At 36.3% G+C, this 22,897-nt stretch overlaps 1 protein-coding gene across 1 annotated transcript in view; it reads left to right on the forward strand.

Annotated features, from left to right (window-relative positions):
• Positions 1-22,897, forward strand: part of unc5cb (unc-5 netrin receptor Cb) — a 227,373-nt gene that overhangs the window by 122,825 nt on the left and 81,651 nt on the right. The window contains exons 3-4 of the mRNA XM_016456327.1: positions 413-556; positions 18,734-18,837. Coding sequence (XP_016311813.1) covers positions 413-556; positions 18,734-18,837 — 248 coding nt within the window. The remainder of the gene's footprint in view (positions 1-412; positions 557-18,733; positions 18,838-22,897) is intronic.

The following is a 22,897-nucleotide window of genomic DNA, read 5'->3' on the forward strand; positions in this document are numbered from 1 at the left end:
TAAATGATGTTTATCTGAAAGTGTAACAATGCAAACAGGTTTTGTGTAAAGGGTAGGATTAGGGTCAGGGGATAGAAAATATCGTTTGGTCAGTATAAAAGTTAAAGAAGTCTATGGAAAGTCCCCAAAATTCATAGAAACCTAACGTGTGTGTGTGTGTGTGTGTGTGTGTGTGTGTGTGTCACGAGGATAGTAAAACCTGAAATTTTTGACATTGTGGGGACTGGCCTGTGGCCCCATGAGGGAATGTTTATTTTTTTTTAAATAGTAAATGATGTTTATCTGAAAGTGTAACAATGAAATCAGGATTTGTGTATGGAAAGTCCCCAAAATTCATAGAAACCTAACGTGTGTGTGTGTGTGTGTGTGTGTGTGTGTGTGTGTGTGTGTGTGCGTGTGTGCGTGTGTGCAGGTCTGGTGGTGCGGGAGGCCAGTATCGAGATCACCCGTCAGCAGGTGGAGGAGCTCTTCGGTCTGGAGGATTTCTGGTGTCAGTGTGTGGCCTGGAGCTCGGCAGGAACCACCAAGAGCCGTAAAGCCCACGTCCGGATCGCCTGTGAGTCCAAACACACTACAGCACACACCTGACACACACACAAACAGGACCTGAGACAACATGGAGGAGTGTATGCTGACGTTTCCCTTTCCTCTGGTGGAGCTGTGTTGCGTTTACATTCTTGTGGTGGTTTTCCTCATTTAGTGTTGCTAACAAAAGCAGCATCCTTAATCGCACCAATCACAGCGCTGGTGTTTATAAGCAGCTGCTGACCTCACTCCGTCCAGCAGCCTTCTTCTGAAGAGTTTATATCCACGGACAGAAATCAAGCTTGATGTTGCATGTCTCTTTGCGTCTCAAACCCAGATACCTTTACAAACCCGTTTCAGACAATACAGTGACATTAGAAAGGTGTGTGAATGTGATTTATTAGATCAGGCAATCACAAAAGTTTTTATCAGTCAAACCCCTTTCAACTGAAATATGTACTTATCCCTGAGATTTTAAGTTAATATTTCAGTTATATAACAACACATTTGACGTATGACATGCAGGTAAACAGATAAAACATTTAATGTATTTTTAAAAAGATTATTTATGCAAATTTTTGTGTATTAATAATTAAATATAAAAAATACTTCAATCATAAATATAACAAAATATTTGATGTATTTTTTAAAATATATTTTTATTTTATGCATTTTTTGTGCATTAATAACTAAATATAAAATAAATACTTAAAAAATTAATATAATTTTTTTGTATTTTTAAAAAATATTTTTATTTTATGCCATTTTTTTGCATTAAATATAAAAATAAATACTTAAATCATACATATAACAAAATATTTCATGTATTTTTAAACATTTGTATTTTATGTAAATTTTTCTGTATTAATAATTAAATATAAAAATAGATGCTTAAATCATACATATAACAACATATTTAATGTATTTTTAAACATTTTTATTTTATGCAAATTTGTGTATTGATAATTAAATATAAAAATAAATACCTAAATAAATAAGATATATAACACATTTTTGTATGTATTTAAAAAAATATTGTAATAATTATGCAAATTTTGTGTATTAATAATTAAACATAAAAAATAAATACTTAACAAAATCATATATAAAATAATTCAAATGAAAAAAGGAAAAATCTTAAGTTTAATTTATATATATATGTTTATTGTTGTTGTTTTTCTTTATGGTTTATTCTTGTTTTATTTAAATATTTGATTTAATAGGTAAAAATAAAATAATTAAATAAAAAATATAATACAAAATTTAAACTTTAAATAAAAAAATTTAATATTTATATTCACTGCAGATTTTCTTAGATTTTCTCTTTGTATTTACATTTTTATTTACAGTAAAATACACTTTCGTTGATATTATATGATCTAGAGATTTTTAGGTGTGACTAAAATGTGCTTCTATTTGGGCTGCTGTTATATTGCTGAGAACAGTTGGTCAGTTTCCAGCAGAGAGCCGTGGTGAAGCAGCTTGTTTTTCCAGCATGAGGAGCCGCTGCTGTACTGAAACCTCACTCGTTCTCAGCTCAGACGGAGGAGATCTTCAGCGTGTGAATGAGAGATGAGTCTGCTGTGTGAAATGAGTCAGTCATGAGACCAGAACAGTCATTTCTTCATGAATCACACTACTCTGATCGGGCTGTTTGTTTATTTTTGCATGTAGCCTCGGAACACTGCAGCCATTTATTGTCGGTTTAATTCTGTTTGCTGTAGATTCAGGAGGAAACATTACAGTATTTGCTTTTTCAGTGAAACACTGCAGCTGGCACCTGGTTAGGGCACTTAATTACTCCTCCTCGTTGACCTGTTGATCTCCTCATGGGCTTTAGTTACAGTCGATCTCTCAGTCGAGCTGGTCTCAGGTCAGTGTTCTGCTCTAATGATCGTAACCTTTGATTCAAATCTAAACGAGTCTCTATTCAGATGTCCGCTCTCTCTCTCTCTCTCTCTCTCTCCAGAGGCTAATGGAAACAGCAGCGATCATTTAGCCTTTTTCAGCGTCCCGTCTGTGACAGATGTTTTAATCAGGGCCTGAGTAACACTCCAGAGCGATAAATAAGCAGCGTTTTGTTGTTGTGGATTGCTGATCAATGGAAGCGCTGTAAAGTTCAGGAGCTGTAGAAAGCTGGTGCTCTCATTGAGAATATTAATGGAGAGCGTGATTTGTGAGCGTGTCGCATCGGGCACTTCCAGCGTGAGTTATGAGGGGACGAGCTTCGATCCGGACGCAGATGCTGTTTAACACGGACTCACACACTGCTGTGATTTACCTCCACACAACACACTCAACTAGAGAGAGAGACTCACAATAGCACACTACTGTGATGCTCATACTAGCGCTGCTGTGGTTTTACTGTCACAATGGAATGAATACCTGACTGAAATACTGCGTTTGTCAAAATGCACAATATACAACTAGAGCACAGTGTGTGAAATACTGTATCCAACAATGCAATGCACTTGACTTGACCTTCCATTTACAGTGTGATGAATGAACTGGAAGTCATAACAGCCTTTATTTATAACCTTTTTACAGGCTTTTACCTAAAGAGACTGCCAAATTATAAGACACAGATTGTTTTAAAATGCAAATTTATGATTCATTTGTAAGATGATAGCTAGATGCTGGTTATTGTGTTGGAAAAAAATAGTATTTTTACTATATTTTAAACTGCATTTTATTTTACTATATATATATATATATATATATATATATATATATATATATACACACATAAAACTTAAAAGTGAAAAAAAAAAAAATGTATTTTTTAAATATATTTTAAAAATGATGTTGTTTAAAAATAGTTTTTTTTTTTAAATTATGACTTAAAAAGTATTAACTATATTTGATTTTACTACAGTATATATACATAAAACTTAATACTTAAAAATAAGTATGTTTGTATATATGCATACATGCATAAAATTTGTATTTTGAATTACATTTGAATTACATTCAAGTTTTAAGAAATAGTTAAGCATTTGTAATGCATTAAAAACTTAAATATTAACTTAAATATTAGTTATATAATAATTATATTTTTTATATTTTGATATTAAAAATAGCTTGCAGTATACTGTGAAATATGGTGCATTTTGGCAGTATGCAGTTTAGTTTTTCAAACAACCTATATTCAAAATAGCATACTAGAATACTATTATTACCATTTCTGCAAAATATAGATAAAGCAGAAATTATAGTACGCTATTCTTATCACTGCAGTCCTTCATGCTTGATGTTCAGAAGAGAATACTAGCTTACTCTTACTGAATACTACAGAGTATGCTCTGTATACTACCTACTGTACTATTCATTTAGTCAAACAGTGTGCATTATTCCCTGACAAACCATTTCAAACACTGTCACATACTATTGCATGTTTAATTCAGTGAGAGGCTTCCAGATAAAATTATTTTAGCATTTATAATCTAATTATGTGTAAATATGTATTTAATGTCGCAGCCTGATCAAATAATGAATCATAAAAGATGTTAAAAATCACAGTTGACTTTTCAGTTGTTAGACTGGAAGTAGGTTGAGTGCAGTGCAATGCATTATGGGATGTAATATATTCTGTGCAGTGTGCACATTTAGTAGGTCATCTGGATATTTCAAGCATATGGGAAAAGTGCATACTATACATGGTATGCACGCTGTATATACTGCAGCAATCATAGGCGTAGTATGCTGTCCCAGTCTCAGTGTGTACTGAGGGCTGTTTTGTGGGTTTGAACGCTGATCTGGATGCAAACTCAGTGATTAAAGCTCAAATCAAATGCCGGATTCCTTCATTGGTGTTCTTATTGGCTGACGAGAGACTTCAGCTATGTAAATGGTCCTTAATTCACTAACCTGTGTAATTTAGCACAAGTAGCCCAACACATGCACTCAGTGTAATTGTTTTCACATGCGTCCACGTGTGCGGCCGCGGCTAGGCAGAGGAGGCTTATGGGAGCACGAGTGCGGTCAGGGGTTCGAGCGGATCTGCTCGCTGCGTTTGGCTGAGAGGAGCCGTCATCATCGCGGCCAACACAAGCTGTGAGATTCCCCCCGAAGCCAAAGCCAACAGGAGACGCTTTGTTGTGTGTGTTTCCCTCAACGCATTTCATACAGTGGCAGATCTCAAAGCAAACTCCACTTTTAGAAAGGAAATCTGTGTTTCATTCTTCTTTCTGTTGTGTTGCTAGGGTGTTTTGGGTGGTTGCCAGGGTGTTTGTGAGTTACACGCTGAATTTTAATACTTGATGTCAGAGGTTTGTTTAGAATATTCATTCATTCTTCTTTCTGTTGTGTTGCTAGGGTGTTTTGGGTGGTTGCCAGGGTGTTTGTGAGTTACAAGCTGAATTTTAATACTTGATGTCAGAGGTTTGTTTAGAATATTCATTGTATAAAACATTTAATGTTTTCAGGCCTTTGTAAGATTCAGCTGAAGTTAAATGCTTGAATGAAATCTGACTGATGTTTGCATGTTTAAAACTCACTAATGGGTTACCAGGTTTGCTTGATGGTTTCTATGAGGTTGCTAGGTTGTTTTGGGTGGTTGCTAAACAGTTTCTAGGGTATATTCTGCCTGTTTTGTTGTCTAACAGTTGTTATACAGTTGCTGTGGCGTTCTGGGTGGTTGCTAGGGTGTTGTTAAGAAGTCTCTAAAGTGTTTTTGATCCAGAAGCTGCTATATATGGTAGCTAGGGTTTTTGAGGGGTAGTTAAGAGGTTGCTAGGGTGTTCTGGATGGTTGCTAGGGAATTGCTATGAAGTCTGTACAGCATTTTTGGTCAAACAGCTGCTGTATGGTTGCTAGGGTGTTCTGGATGGTTGCTAGGGCGTTGCTAAAAAGTATGTAGAGTGTTTTTTTTTGGTTGAACAGCTGCTATATGGTTGCCAGGGTGTTCTGGATGGTTGCTAGGGAGTTGCTAAGAAGTCTGTAGTTTTTTTTTTTTTGGTCGAGCAGCTGCTATGTGGTTGCTAGGGTTTTTTGGGTGGTAGTTAAGAGGTTGCTAGGGTGTTCTGGGTGGTTGCTAGGTTGTTGCTAAGAAGTCTAGAGTGTTTTTTGGTCGAACAGCTGCTATATGGTTGCTAGGGTGTTTTGGATGGAATCGCAGTTTCCACAAAAATATTGTGCAGCACAACTGTTTTCAACATTGATAATAATCAGAAATGTTTCTTGAGCAGCAAATCAGCATATTAGAATGATTTCTGAAGATCATGTGACACTGAAGACTAGGGCTGGGTATCGAGTTTGATACTTTTTAGGCCCCGACCGAATTGCCTCGATACCATCGAGTATCAAAAAACGTCTTGCCGTTCGGGACTAAACTTCGATACCTAAGGGGTTAATCTCATCAACGTCAGTGAGCCAATAAGCCTGCAGCACTACGTGTGTTCGACTAGAAGCGGCGCCACTCGGATCAATCAGTGTTTGACATCTGCGAGAGCGATTCGAAAGCCCATGGAGCAGTCTGCTCTCTATAGCTCTCGTGGTACTGTAATACACTGATCTGTCTGCGCCACGTCACATCAAACACACCTACTAGTTTACGCCGTTAAAACACAGAGATGTGGCTCACACGTGAGGCTGTAGTGTGAAAGCATCCAACCCCCTTAGATGTAAGGCTACATTTACACTGGTGCGTTTTTGTTTTAAAATGAAAACAATCCTTGTCCATACTGGCGTTTCAGAAAAAATCTCCGTCCATACTACACGACCAAAAGCGTGTGTTACGTGACCATTCATGCACACTGAAGCATCATGCTACATAAGACAATAAATAAGATTTATATTCCACTTTTACTCACATCAAGCAATCTTCCATCCCAAACTTTTGCATAAAATACGCTGAATGTTTGATGTGTGTCATAAGATTCAGCAGAATGAGAGCTGCGTGTAATTTGATTTGATAATTTGTGTTTTCTGTCGTGCAGCTGAAGCTTCTCTTCTGAAAGTTTGTTGTGTTCCTGAAAGTCTGGAGACTGAAATGCAGCATCTATCGTCTCCAACCTTGCATTAATTTATAATAGGCAGAAAGGTTGTGTGGCACTACATATCACAAATGGCATTGTAATGCATTTGGCCCATTAGAGGCGGTAATAAATTCAGCGTGTGTTTGCTCATTTCCACCCTGCCCAGCTCTACCGTACATTATTCACCACTCAGGTTTTTGGCACAGGAACGGCACAAAATATGGATGGCGTTTTGTTCAGAACCCCAAAGTGCTTTAAATTGGGCCGCTTGCTTCAACCGCTGCTAATGTGAGAAACCCACGCGGCGTACGGCGAACGAACAGATACTGAGGAGAGCTTTGATTTAGCTCAAACTGTTCAGATGGATTGGACGAGGAAACTTTCCTCAAACCGTTCGCCAGGATGTAATGAGTCAGTCAAAGGAACATGCGATTGCAGTGCCAATGTTTACTTCTGTGCCTCGTTTTCATTTAATTCATCCTGTTAAGGTTGAGAGCATTTTTGTGAGGAGCTGCTATATGGTTGCTAGAGTTTTTTCGGGTGTTTGTTATGAGGTTGCTAGGGTGTTCTGGGTGGTTGCTAGGGTGTTGCTAAAACATTTATAGGGTGTTTTTGGTCCAGCAGCTGCTATACGGTTGCTAGGGGTTATTGGGTGGTTTTTATGAGGTCGCTAGGGTGTTCTGGGCGGTTGCTAGGGTGTTGCTGAGAATTTTGTAGAATGTTATAGGTCTAACAGCTGCTATATGGTTGCTAGGGTTTTTGGGGTGGTTGTTATGAGGTTGCTAGGGTTCTTTTGGGTGGATGTTATGAGGTTGCTAGGGTATTAAGGGTGGTTGCTAGGGTGTTGCTAAGAAATTTGTAGAATGTTATTGATCAAACAGTTGCTATATGGTTGCTATGGTTTTGGGGTGGTTGTTATGAGGTTGTTAGGGTTCTTTTGAGTGGTTGTTATGAGGTTGCTAGGGCGTTCTGGGTGGTTGCTAAGAAATTTGTAGAATGTTTTTGGTCTAATAGCTGCTATATGTTTGCTAGGGTTTTGGGGTGGTTGTTATGAGGTTGCTAGGGTTTTTTGAGTGGTTGTTATGAGATTGCTAGGGTGTTCTGGGTGGTTGCTAAGAAATTTGTAGAATGTTTTTGGTCTAATAGCTGCTATATGGTTGCTAGGGTTTTGGGGTGGTTATGAGGTTGCTAGGGTTTTTTGAGTGGTTGTTATGAGGTTGCTAGGGTGTTCTGGGTGGTTGCTAAGAAATTTGTAGAATGTTTTTGGTCTAACAGTTGCTATATGGTTGCTAGGGTTTTTGGGTGGTTGTTATGAGGTTGCTAGGGTGTTCTGGGTGGTTTCTAGGGTATTTTTTTCTGAATTTTTTAAATTTTCTTCTGAACTCATGGTGTTAAGGTGGAGAGCTGCAGAATTTAGTGCCGTCTCTGACTCCAGACTGGATTCACGTGTGTCAGAACATAAGCGGTTAATTGTGGCCGTGGCCTGTCTCGAGGGACGGCTGTAATGGAATGAAAATGCTGGTAATTGGTGTGAGTTGTTTAAACTGCCAATGGCAGCATGTCGTGTCGACTGACTCATGCTTTAAACAGCCACTCAGCCGCTATTATTACTGTAATGGCCTCCGATGCGACTAAAGCCGTTTCCTAAATACTCATTTCACTTTCAGTGGTGTGGAAACAGCACTGGGTCACAGAACTGAGAGAAATCTCTGTTTTCAGCCTTCTCATGATGTTCTGTGTTCTGTTTTTACTCTGAAATAGCAAAGAGTGTTTTTTCTCCTATTATTTCATCCAAACAGCCAGGTTTACTTGCATTACATTTTGCGCAATGTTTTGACATTAAATATTGAATCTACACAGTAAAATTTAAAAAACTTCAGATTATTATTTAAACTTTAAATGAAATGCTTAATGCAAGAAAAACATGTATACTTTCCGTTATTTCATCCAAACAGCAATTCTGACTTCTAAAAATATATTCAAAATGTTTAACACATTTATAACACAGTAAAATCTACTTAAAAAATAATCTTAGACAATTTTTCCCCATTATTGCATTAAATTATTATTATTTAAATTGTTAAATTGTTAAATTGTTAAACAGCTACTGTAGCTTCAAAAAGTAGATTCAAAATGCTTAATACATGTAAAACAGTAAGGTCTACTTAAAAATAACAATAAGCTTCCTTTTCATGGTTTTGCATTCAAATAATCTGAAACAGTGACTGAAACGCGTCCCATTAATGCTAAGTTCACACTACAGTTAGTTAACGAGCTGGCCGACAGGTCGGGCTGTGATCGGGGGAAAATCAGTGGGTGATCAGCGTTCAGCAATCTTTATGTGTGAACTACACAACGACGCATCAAAGAGGCTCACTGACGCGTTGCCGACGGCAAACAAATATCTAGCATGCCAAATATCTGGACCGGTCGGCCGACTCGACATCACGTGGTGTCAGGTGTCATGACAAGCTACAGCCAATGAGAGAGCAAAGCATGGGTTGAGGTCACCGGAAGAAAAACAACAGCAGCAACATGGCTTAAAGAAAAGTTTGGACACAATTAGGGCTGTGCAAAAAATCAAATGCGATTTTGAACGCGATTTTGTGTAGCTTGTCAGTGAACTACGGCTCTGTGTAGTAAATGCCGGTCCATCTGAAAGCACCTGCTGGAGATTTACTACTAATCACAGGAGCAGCTTTACTGACGAGATGTGCATGAAAATCACTTTCGATTTTTTTGCACAGCCCTAGACACAAATGGAGCAAAATTTTTCATCGAGCAAAGCATCCATTTTCAAATGAACATCGCGTCATTCCCGTTCCAATTCTCACGTGTGTTTTCGTGACAAAATGTGATTTGTAGAGTCATTGGGTGACAGAGTTGTTGTCAGCTTGTGTAGTGTGTAACCCCTGGTTGCGGATCATTTACATTTACGTAGTGTGAACACCACAACGACTTAAAGACAGACAATCAAGTCATGTAGTCTGAACAGCACAATGATCTGCCAACGTTTAAAGTCGTGTAGTGTGAACTTAGCCTAAGACTTCATAACCAGCTTTCCCTTCCAAGACGTTAATCTGCACAAAAATCCTGATTTATAATCGAGCCATCGTCTGATGAAATCAAATACACATAAGATAAAGACAATAGCTGTGCTGTGATTTCGCCTATACTTGCATGTAAAATTAGAGAAGCAACATAATATCTGGTTTAACTAAAAGCGCTGCTCCTCTCAGCCGCTCGCTGAACAGAGCAGACACAGTGCAACAGTACCTGCGAGTCTCAGAGACTAAATAAGGTTTGGGCAAACCCTAAAGATTTGTCGCTAGGTGCGTTTTTGAAAAAAATACATAAATAAAAAAGTTGTTAAAGGGGTCTGAAAAGTCACTAAAGGGGTCTGAAAAGCCGCTAAATCTAGCGACAAAGTCGTTAAGTTGGCAACACTGTGCATCACCATTTCTCCAACTACGGGATAGGCAACGGGTCAAACAGAAAATGCGCGCTGCGTTAATAAAATTAGTGCCGTTAAAATTAATTTGCATTAATGCTTTATTAACGCGTTAATTTTGACAGCCCTAATATATACTGTACACACAATTTTTTAACAGGATATACAAGTTAATAAATATAAATAAATAAATATAAATAAATAAAAGATAAATATTAAATATATTCTTTCCTCAGCCTGATAAATTCCATATGTAGATTTCAGTCATTTTGGGGTGATGCAAACAAATCTTTGAATCTGTTTTTGAATTGATTTATTAAAACAGGCAGTCCAAAACAACTTCAAACTCAACATTTGTCATTTGATATGTCAAGTTTATGACACTATTTAATAGCATTTTGAGCTGGTACTTGTATTACAGGTGCTCTGTGTGTGTGTGTGTGTGTGTGTGTGTGTGTGTGTGTGTGTGTGTGTGTGTGTGTGTGTGTGTGTGAGAGAGAGTAAGTGTGTGTGTGAGTGTGTGTGTGTCATGAGAGCAAACTGTTTATTCTCTTTCAGATCGTTTGATGTGACATGATGGTGAATGTGGCTCTTCAGTGTCTTTTGATCAATCAGTCAATATAATTACTGATCAGAATAAAGTTGTGTTTCTTCTAATAGCAGCTGATGTGTGTGTGTGTGTGTGTGTGTGTGTGTCTCTCTCTCTCTCTGGTTGACCTTGGTTTGTTGTGTGTGACGGCCGCAGGGCAGCTTTCTGTCTGTGTTTCAGTCGCTCGGTCTCACTGTACAACCCTCTCTTCTCTTCAGTGACAAACAGTGAGAGACTCGCTAATGATGCTCTCGACAGGATCTTACAGCATCTGCTTACTGACCTCAGATCAGAAAACAGGCATGAGGCCATTCTTACATTTATGTTATTATTGTTTATTCATTATTCCAAAATGAGGATGGTTGACAGAACCGGATGCTGCTGTTGAATGTCTTCATGAAAACTGACCAAAACAACTTATTTTTATATCACATCTTTCTTTAAATGTACCAAAGTGCCTGTATGTGAAAGTAATTCATAATTAGAGGATCATTTGGGATACTGTACCCATCCAAACGTCCAAACATCCCACAAGACCCTTCATCATGAGGTCAAACGCACATCTTTGGGCTTCTGCTTGAAACAGATACCAACACACACAAACCGCATGTTTCTGTCAAACACAGCTATAACACACTGAGTTAACAAGCACTGGCTCTGTTTCATAACACTTATTATAATCCATCCATCAAATATGCATGAAACGTTTCTTTATCATCAGAGCATCGACTCCAGCAAACGCGTCTCCTGTTTCTGCTTGTTTGAATTGTTGATTCTGCTCCTCGGGTCCAAATTTAAGCAGATTCTCTGTTGCACATGTGTAGAGACAGCAATACAATCTCATAAAAACAGGCTAATTTAACCCAAAATCAAGAGAAAAAACGGAATGTGTTTAGTATAAAGAAAAGTAAGCCTATTTTTAGAGCTATTAAGCTGTTTTACAGTATAAAATTATAGTACATCACAATTAACCCTTAAATGCATGAATGTTTCGCCAATCATTATTACATATTCGGGTCTTTAGCGACCCGGACCTATATATCCAGCACGGATGGATTTCTAACTGCTGCAATAGCAAAAAACTCTCTTGATATTTTAAGAACAATTACAGAAGAATAAAATAAAGCATATTTCGTTACCTTTTGAAACTTAAAAGGGTTCAATTTGAGCAGATGATTTTACCATTTTATTCAATATTTTGATCAGTGGCAGCTTATTCACCACATCCAGCATCAAATGACAGTGACATTTATATTTCATTGCGAATAGTAATTGCTCTGCAGTAAATGTACAAATATGAAAAATAATTACATATATAGTTGTTGTTGTAATATTATTTTTATTGAAATATTTTTAATTAATATATAATATTATAATAAAATATATATTGATAAATAATGTAATAAAATATTGTAAATAAAATAAAATGCATGATACATTTATTTAAACAAATGTTAAAATATTATATATAGTATTAAAATAAAATATATGTAGTGTTAAAATTTATGTACTGTAATTTGTTATTGCAATATTTTATTTTATTTACTATACAGATTTAAATACAGATTACTCTACATGTTCATCAAATACACCAGCCTGAAAACCTGAGCTAAAGAAGTTAAATATAGTCATGAGATTTCTGTGAAAAAAGCATCATTTTCTAATTGTAACGGTTTTTGATATTCCTGTCATTCTTCACTCAAGTGGATGGCGCTGTGCTTGTGCGTCTGTGAGTGAGATGATGGCTGCTGACTGAAGGCCCTTAAATGGGATTTCCTTGATAGTTGCGCAGAAAAAAATACTTACACATTTACATATCTCGGGTCTGTAGCGACCCTATACACTTTTTTTTACAAAAAATTGATCAGAAAACAGGCATTCTTTCATATTTTACTATTTTTTTCTTGTTATATTGTTTATAATTACTAGATTGAGGAATACTAAGAAAGTTGATGTGTAACTTAAAGATAGGAGGGAGAGGGTAGAGAATGATGTCCCGGGTCGCTAAAGATCGGAGGTATGCATTTTTAATTTAAGACACATCTTGGTTTTGTGTGTAAATGATGTGTTGTAGCCTCCATAGAGCACAACAGTGACACTTTTTCTTTAATTTTTTTTGTTTCACTTGTGAAAACACTTGTGACTATTTATTTAATAATAATATATTAATTATTTTTGGCGAGTATTTAATTGTTTATTTTGTAGAGAATATATAATTAAAAAATATGAATGATTAAATATATCATAATTATATATAATTAAAAATAAAATAACATGTAAATAAATGTACAAATATGAAAAATAATTACATATATAGTTGTTGTTGTAATATTATTTTTATTGAAATATTTTTAATTAATATATAATATTATAATAAAATATATATTGATAAATAATGTAATAAAATATTGTAAATAAAATAAAATGCATGATACATTTATTTAAACAAATGTTAAAATATTATATATAGTATTAAAATAAAATATATGTAGTGTTAAAATTTATGTACTGTAATTTGTTATTGCAATATTTTATTTTATTTACTATACAGATTTAAATACAGATTACTCTACATGTTCATCAAATACACCAGCCTGAAAACCTGAGCTAAAGAAGTTAAATATAGTCATGAGATTTCTGTGAAAAAAGCATCATTTTCTAATTGTAACGGTTTTTGATATTCCTGTCATTCTTCACTCAAGTGGATGGCGCTGTGCTTGTGCGTCTGTGAGTGAGATGATGGCTGCTGACTGAAGGCCCTTAAATGGGATTTCCTTGATTGTCATTTTCTCTTCAGGTAGCGTGTTGTCGATCTCTGTTGCGAGCGCAGATGGATGAGGCTGAGGCGTGTGCTCTATATAACACTGACGTCCTCCACCTCCAGCAGAACTGATGGAGCGCCTCCTGCTCTCTCCTCTCCCGCCGCCTGTGGGAAATATTGGATTTTTATTAGAGTCTCTCTGTATCTGTCATCCTCTGTGGAGCTGGATGGCCGTGGAGGAGACAGACAGAGATGGAGGAGGCCCAGAGGAGAGCGTGGGAGTGCCGCTCATCCATCATTGTCAGCAGCAAAGACCCGCCCCTCTGTCTGATTGACAGCGCATTCAACCAATCGCTGTCAGTCTGCCCTGCTCTCATTTGGTAGCACAGAAGTGACAAAGTCATCTAGATTTGTTTGGAGTCAATGCAGCCGGATGTTTCATTTTATTTTACTTTTATTTTACCATTTTGAGCACGCAAACAATTCTTTGTCTATCTGAATTCTGAATGCCCGTTCGAATCATGTTTGGTTATAGACACATTTATAACTTCTGTTTAAAATATTTTTATTATATTTTTAGCTGTTATCAACATTATTTATTATTAGAAATTATTATATAGTATTATATGAAGAGTTTATTTGCAAAAAAGGATAACTCTGTTTTTAACTATTTAAAAAAAATGAAGTTTTTTTTCATTGTGTATTCCAATTAATCTCAATCAAACTGCAGTTGGGTTATTTTGATATAAAGTAAAAATAACTAAAAAAATACAGCTAACTAACCCAATAAAAACATGATAACATAAAAAAAACATGATTTTTGAACATTTAAAAAAACGGAGTTGTTTTTGCAAATAAACTTCATATTTTGACAAATATAAATTATTGTCTGTATTCAACATTTATATACAGTGTGCATATAGGAATTAAATGTTTTAATTTGTAACATATTATATTACATTTAATATAATTAGATTTTTTTATTATTATAAATAGTAGCAGTAGTTGAATGCACATTTAAAGCAATTAAAATTGCTTAGTAAAACTAAGCAAAGACATTCTAAATTATTATAAATTAATTAAGCTATTAATTAAGCTTTGTCATTAACATTTATATGAATAAAATACACCATATATCATAGATTGGTTTGAACTTTCCCATTGTGCTGTGAAGCTGTCCACACTGTAAAACAGAAGCTGTCTTTGTAGGTTTTGAGACACATGTGATGCACAACTAGCAATAAGAAGAAACACCGAGCCGAATGTGAATCGGTATTTATGATGTTTTTATCACTCACAGAGAAATGAATCTGAACCCATTTGTCATCATGACACTGTTTTCCCATCATGGACTGATGATAAATGTGAAAATCACACTGACGGCAGATAAGCAACAAATATTGTTGGGAAAATCCACATGCTTTAAATGAAACTGCTCAGAGAAAAGCAGGGTTCATTCATTCATTCATTCATTCATTCATTCATTTATTAAGCACCGATAAACTGTACAAATAAAATAAAACCAGAAAAAAGAATAACATCAGTAAAATCAAAAGATAATTTAACAATGGGCTCATTCACTTCCTTAAAACACAGTACTGTTCATAGGTTTGCTTATGGATTCATGCTTAGACATTATAAAATCACTGTTATAACATTTAAAATCACATTGAGTCAAAGTTTACCATTTTGTTCATACAGACATATCAGTTTTTACAATAATGCCAGATTATGATTACAGTGAAACCTGAAAATGACACATAAACTCTTAAAAAGAGAAGACTTGCAATAAAGTATTGTCACCTATTTATTACAAATATCTATATCTGCAACAAAATGCGTGTGCATGTATGTCTGTGTATGTGTGTGTCTGTGTGTGTGTGTAAGCATGCTTATTGAGTATTAATATAATAGTTTAACCATTTAATTTCTCTCTATGTGTGTGTGTCTGTGAGCATATTCTCCATTTTGGATGTGTTTTACTGTCAGCCATACATCCAGGTTGGCCCAGACCCTAAAAGCATACCACCTCAAAAGCCTTAAAGTGCTTGAACCCCGGTAATTGCTGCTTGCAGCTATATTTAAAATTAAAACTGGAATAAAAATTAATAAAACCTATATAGGCATTTTTAAAAACAATAAAAAGCTGATAAAAATGACAAAAGTACAGAACAAAATAACTAAAACTTTAACTAAATTAAAATGAAACCAAAAAAATATAAAAATAAAATCTAGTTCAAAATAGTAGCAGAAGCTATAATTAATACTAAAATAACAGTCATGCAGTGAGATGGAGACTAGTTTTGTAACCTCACTGTTAAACTGTCTAATGGCATTAATATTCAGCGTGGAGCAGAAAGTCATTACAGCTCCGGCCATCAGCATGTGCTGCCACATGCTCCTCGTCCCGCGCCATGCTTTATTCACGCTGGAAATCAAATAAATCCCAGGAAAGCAGAAGGTGTGTGAGGAGCTCAGTTGAATGCAGAATGAAGACATGGATCTGTTTTCCAGCAGAAGCTGAGAGGAGAGATGGGCAGCACTCTTAAATATTACATCTCATGATGTCAGAGAAAATGAGCAGCATCTAAAGTCATGTGTGACGTGTGACAGGAGAAACACTGATTACTGCAGGACCGATGCGTGTCTCCTGTTCACTCGCTGTGACTCTGCTTTCTGTTTTACAGCAGCTTCAGAGGTCGCTCACACAGGCATTCATGCTTTCAGTCTTTTTTTGATGTGATGTTTTGGTTTGTGCCCAATCAATCAATCAATCAATCAATCAATCAATCAATCAATTAGGGTTGGGCGATGTCTAGCAAATTGGCATCGGACGATGTCTACAGTGAAACATCGTGATGGATGATGTCATCAGGGGGCGGGGTTAGGGGGTGTGCCCAAAGCGTGAATCATATGCAGAAAGCCACGGAAAACAAATAACACGTTCTACGGAGCCACTAATGGGACATGGTTAGCCGCTTGCTAGAGGTAGACTGTTACATTACAGTACATGAAAGTTCACTTACCACATACACCGAGTAAGGAGAGATGACTGATAGGACAATGGCGAATTATTTGCAGATACTGAGCACCACTGACAAATATCTAATCTTGTAAAATGTGTGGTAGGTGCTGCTGCTCCATAGTATAGAGTCCATGTGATCGCGAATCTCGAAAGTGAAAGTAAAATGAGAGCGCGCATTCGAAAGCGGTTTCAATGCCCTGCATATTAGTAGCGGCTGATGGCCGCAATTTAATTACCCAACGATATGATTGCGAGAGAAAGTATTGAAATATTTTTTTTTTATCCTCCCATCTAGTAGGCTATTTATTCCCTTTTGGGGTTCCGTAGTACACTTAATTTCCTTTCCGAACACGGAGTTGGGATGCGGCGGATTGCGGGGGGTATGGGGGGGGTTACGATGCCGGCTCAACATCATGATGTCTGTCAGCCATCAGCGATGGACGATGGCATCGTCTATCGGCCCAACCCTACAATCAATCAATCGATCGATCAGTCAATCAATCAGTCAATCAATCAGTCGTTCAGTAAATAAATAAATAAGTACAATAAATAAATAAATAATAATTTAAGTATTTGAGTCACTGAGGTTGTAAATAAAACAAATATTACTGGAGTATGTCTACAATAAAATACTATTTCAGTCTTTCTACTTAAAATATGAATGTCTAATTCAATATGTTACTTGCCATTTATTTTGTATTCAATTTGTGAAGATTTATTCTATTATTTATTCTATTTGTGAAATTTGCTAGCAATTTCTAAGTGAAAATTGTTTCATTGCCATTTTTTCCAGTGTAGATTGAAGGAAATTACTAGTACTAATTTACAAAGTAATTTTGAAACAGTTATTTCAGTTTTTTTTTTATTTTAATTCATTCATTCTTTCTTTATTAATTTTTTTATGTATTTATTTATTTATTTTTGGGAATTTGGACATACTGACTCAACTTATATCCTTGTGAGATTTAGGACTGTAACTATGTTCAATTTAAAAGTTTATTTTAATATTTTAATAATTTATTTGCTGTATTTTATGTAAAACATATTCCTTATTCCTTTTTATGTCCAATATTTTTTTTTTCAAACAGACACATACATGCATACATGCATACATATATATATATATATTAGGGCTGGGCAAGTTAACACGTTATTATCGCGTTAACGCATTAATTGATTAACGCCGACAGTTATTTTATCGCGCATTAACGCAGATTTTTATTATTATGAAAGTCCGTTGCTCACTGGCTCTGAATACACATACAGACAAACCATGGGTCACAGGAGGGTGTGATGTTGATCAGTACTGGCTTGGGGTGAGCGTCATCACGCGTCTCAATGAGAGCATTTGGGGTTTGCCTAAGACTGCAGCAGCGACTTCATAAGTGGGAAATGGGAAGTTTCCGATAGCGCGTGAAGAAGCAGAGAAGTGCTCTCGCTCAACACAGTGGAGTGCATCGTTTTGTTAACTTTGTGGTTTATTATTTTGAGTCGTTTGGGACGCGGTAACACACGGCCCTCTCACAATATATTGCTTTACAGATCTATCACTTTTGCCACTCAGAAATGTTCACGCAATCATGCTGCAGGTATCAGAAGTTCAGTTAGCGCTCACACTCACTGATCTATATATAACTGAACTGCGCTCTGACCCACCTCCTCCAACCGAGTGCGGCACGGAGCGATCACACTAGTCAAACAAACCGGGCTTTGCCTAGTGTAGTACACCCTAATTATTCTCCTGCATCCCGCACACACGAGTCTTGACCCGCCCATCAAGTGTTGTCCCGCGCCGCACTCTGCTGCGTTAGGTCCCACGATAGTGCAGGTCTCTACTCGGAAGGCACCTGTTATAATGTTATGATCGAGGCTCTGGACTCTGAGCAGAACTTGTTTTTCTATAACAAACTATAAAATATTTTCTATAAAAATGTTAATTCCCTGGCAGTGGCAAATAGCTTTTCTGTAAAAAAGCACCTTATTTGTTTAAAGTGTTTGCAAACTAAATTTTATTGCACTTTTGTTCATATAGCAGTACTTTTAAATGAAAAAAGTACACTACTTTTGAATTCATTATTGAATTTTGTGCATAATACGATTATGTATATATATATATGTGTGTGTGTGTGTGTGTATATAAAATTCATGTGACACCGAAGACTGGAGTAATGATGCTGAACATTCAGCTTTGATCAAAGCAATCAATTACATTTGAACAGATATTCACATAGAAAACAGTTATTTTAAATTATAATAATATTTCACAATTTATGCATTAACACACAGCATTAATGAGCAGAAGAGACGTTTGACCAGTAATGTAGTTTCCTGGATGATTGCATTGAGTCTATAAGTGTTCATTCATATGCATTCATGCTGAAAACTTTCATCTGTGGTTCCTTCACAGATCTCAGGAAAACATTTGACCAGGAGCCTCTGGGGAAGGAAGTGTCACTCGAACAGGAAGTGCTTCTCCAGTGCCGCCCACCAGAAGGAATACCTGCTGCTGAGGTACCGTCTCTCTCACACACACACACACACACACACACACACACACACAGACAGAGCGCGGCACTCTCCGCTGATGAATTTTATATTGAATTAGAGATTAACGTTTGTTATGGGCCGAAGCAAAGGTAAACTGCTCGGCAGCTGATGTGTAGATAACTCAATCACCTCAACTAAATGTCAGCCTTTGTTGAGAAACATTTAGCTCAGTGGCCACCTGTTAATTCCTGTTTAGCTACACACGACATATCGATTGGGACATCGATTGCAGCAGGAGTGGGCTGTCAGACAAACTCGTCCTAACAACAGCAGAAAGTTTGAGCTAAACAGGATTAGTAAGTGGCGGTCGTAAAGGATTTTCTCAAAGCATCCGCTCTTTTTTTCTTTCCCAAATAATCCATCTTTGCCATGACACAGAGAGTGGAGTGGGCTGCAATCCGCCAGCAAAACATCCTCCAGGCAGCTTAAGACACTCAATGGACAGATTTGGGAGGCAGGTTTAACTCGAACGCCTCGGTCTGTGTTTTTGCTGCGCTTTTAATCATCTGAACACACGTTATGACTACCACCATTAACTTAAGACTATCTTCAGCTCGCTCGCTTCCTCAGAAGACAAGGCTTTAGTGAAAATTACTGTGAAAAATTATTTGGGCGCACCGGTGCGAGTGACCCAATCAAAGCTCATCAATAGTTGCATAATCCAATTCAAATGAACCTTCTGTGCTGCTTGGCCATTTTTTTACCGAAAAATTTTACTTATTGGTTTTTTTTTTTAGATTTTTTTTTTACTTCATCAAAATAAAACTGGTGCAAAAAAGTTTTGGCACTTGCTATGTGAACGCACCATTTAAAAAAAATCATGGACATGAAATTACTCGTAAAAAATGACCACATTGGAAATGAATTTGAAACGAATTTCATCTAGTGGTAACATTTGGTACTGCACCCAAACAAAATCTTAATTTTTTGTTGCTATATCAACTAGGGGTGTGCGATATTGACGAAAAATTATATCTCGATATTTTATGGGATTTTATCGATAACGATAATTGGACGATATCTTGCTGAGTGTGTATAGCAGACGATATATATCGCACACCCCTAATATCAACCTCAAATTTGGAACACGAACATGAATGGCTTTGATTTTTTTTCACAGTTTTAGCGTAAAACAGGTTTTGGAAAATAAATATTTCATATAGAAATGTAAAAATATTTGTGTATAATATCATTGTTCGTAATAATAAGCTACTACTAATTTTTTACTTTTTTTTTTTTTTTTTGCTTCAGCAATAAAGTGTCGTCTTTAAAAACAGACCAATCTTAAGTCTGCACTCCAAACCATTTTAAGATGTACGACAGTTTAAAGGGGTCCTATTATGCTCTTGTACAAAGTCTTGATTTTGTTTTGGGGGTGTACTAGAACAATGCCTGGCATTGAAAGTGCTTTAGAGTGGACGATCGCTTTTTAGTTTCACTTTCACTTTCGAGATTCGCGATCGCACGTACTCTGTTTATACTACTGTGCGGCAGTACTTAGCACACATTTACGTAGGCGGGAATTATTTTAATAATATTCTAATGGGCCGCTTTGTGACATCACAAAACCCGTAAAACAACGCTGTAGTCCAAACGAGCCGTTCGTTGTAGTTCTTGAAAAGGGATTTTTTAAAAATCTTCCTTTGGAGTGGACTTTGAGATTTGTAACTTTGGAGATCTTTTTTATGCCCAAACATACACACTACACACTGACTAAAATTCAAAAAGTGAAAAAGCATAATAGGACCCCTTTAAGTTGGAAAATTCATGTCAGGTCTGTGTTCAAACAGTGGTTAACAGGTAATAAATGGATCGTAACTATTCCATAAATATAGTTTAGTACCATAAAATCTCCTAAAAATATAAAATATAAAATAAAAAACATTATCAAACTAAAATACAGCAGATTCATGTCATTGAAATAAAAAATAAATTGACTGCCACACAGGGAGCATCAGGAGGGTTAAAACTACAACTTCAAATGCATCTGCACTGCAGATGATGTACGTTTTAGGCACAATATTGTCTGAATGTCTCTATTTCAGCAACAAAAATAGTTTCAAACGAAGTCACAGCTGAGCTGCTGTGAATCTCAGAGCAAAACATGATGACCGGATCTGCGTTTTTGAATGAATCGGGTGAGTCAGTGATTCAATGACTCATTCATAAGGACATTGAATCAGCTGAATGAATCAGCTGCCTTAATGAATCGACTGAATTGATGATTCAGTGACAAAGACCAGTGAATTGTTGTTTTAGTTTAATTTTATTAAAAGTATTACTTCAATTATTTGAATCGTGTAATATTTATGTGACTGCTCAGAAGGTGCACATACATTTTTTGACTGCTTCTAATTTGTTTAGCATGGAGTCCTGGAAAAGTTAAAGCGGGACGTGTTTATATAAGCACCTCGGATGTTTAGAGCAGAATGGGACGTTACGTTACAGATGCACACATGCACAGTGTCAGAAACGAACAACGGCTTTTATTGGGTGAAATTGCTGGTGGAATATTGTAGAGCAGTTGGAGCGTTTGGTCGTGTGCAGATAAGCGGCGTCTTTCATGCGGCGCTGCTGCTTTTCACACAGGTTTGGATGTTTCCTTCTGAAAGATCACAGAATGACCAATCGGCTTTTTGTGGCCACAGGGAAAGTTGTTTATTTCCTGTTTGGGCTGGAAAAATGGGGGGAAATTTAAACAAGCTTGTATGCAAGTTGTGAGTTATGAATGCATAAAATAAATACTGCATCAATGCAAGGATCTGAAGTTTCAGTGCAAGTAAAAGTGCAGGGTTATGTGATGGTATCAGCACAGATCTGTTGTGTTTGCTGAATCAATAAATGTAAACCTTAATGATCAATAGAAAGTTCAAAAGAACAGCATTCTTGTATAAACCACCTACCTTTTAAAGTTTTTCCCAAATCTTGCAGTCATAAAAGGATTTCACAATCAAAAAATAAAATGAATGAATTAAAAATTTACAAAATTAAAAGCTAATCTGGAATTTAAATGTTCAGCATTTATTATTATTAGTATGTAAAATTCTTGCAAACTTGTTTAATTAAAAATGTACATTTTCAGCATTTATTATTATTATTATTAGTAGTAGTAGTAGTATTGATTATTTTATTTTATTTTTGCACTCCAAAATAAACTAATTAAATCTTACTTGAATATATTTATTAAAGTAACTGGGAGAAAATTCCTGTATTTTTTTCTCAGCACTTTATATATTGCAGAAAAACACGGCATCACGGTTTTTTTCCAACATCATGCAGGTCTAGTTTGGTTCTTTACTGAAGAATTTATTAAATCCCTGTGGATAATGATTGAATATATAGTTTAGCATTCATTCATTATGGCATTTTCATCAGTTGGATTTAAGTCGAAAGCTCGTCCAGCAGCACTTAACCAAACACGAGCTGCGTTCAGTGAAACCCGCGAGCGCTGGGAGTCAGATGAGACGATCTCTGATTGGCGCTGGAGAGCTTTTCCTTTGATTGGCTCTGAAAGGACCCACGCTTGACCTGGAAAAGGCGAGTGAAGTGACCAGAAGCCAGACGGCTTTATTGCAGGTGGAAATGCTGACAGAACAAATGGGCCGTAATCAGAAGGGAGCCGTTTCCCACCAAGTCCACAAACTCAAGGAACAATTTCTTCCTTTAACAGAGGAAGGACCTTTCTGGCAGCAGAAACATCTCACTCTCGCATTAAAAGCAGTTTGCATCGGGAAGATTGTACATCACAGATGGCGCCCGCTTCATTTCACTTGGCATATTCTGCTGAAGTTATTTTCTTCCTTCCATCATTTGTTTGTGCCATTATGTTTCTCAGCTCAAACACGATTCGATCCGAGTCGATTCCATCACATATCTATATATCTCTGCTGGTTTTCTTTTGCATCAGTCCTTGTATTGATAGTATAGTTGAAGCAGTGATGTTTTATTTTATCATTGAAATACTATTATAGTTTGTTAATATTTAGAATTTATATTCAAATATATTGATAATATTGTTAATATT

Source organism: Sinocyclocheilus anshuiensis, unplaced genomic scaffold (assembly GCF_001515605.1).
Source record: "Sinocyclocheilus anshuiensis isolate Anshui unplaced genomic scaffold, SAMN03320099.WGS_v1.1 scaffold495, whole genome shotgun sequence".
Lineage (NCBI taxonomy): Eukaryota > Metazoa > Chordata > Actinopteri > Cypriniformes > Cyprinidae > Sinocyclocheilus > Sinocyclocheilus anshuiensis.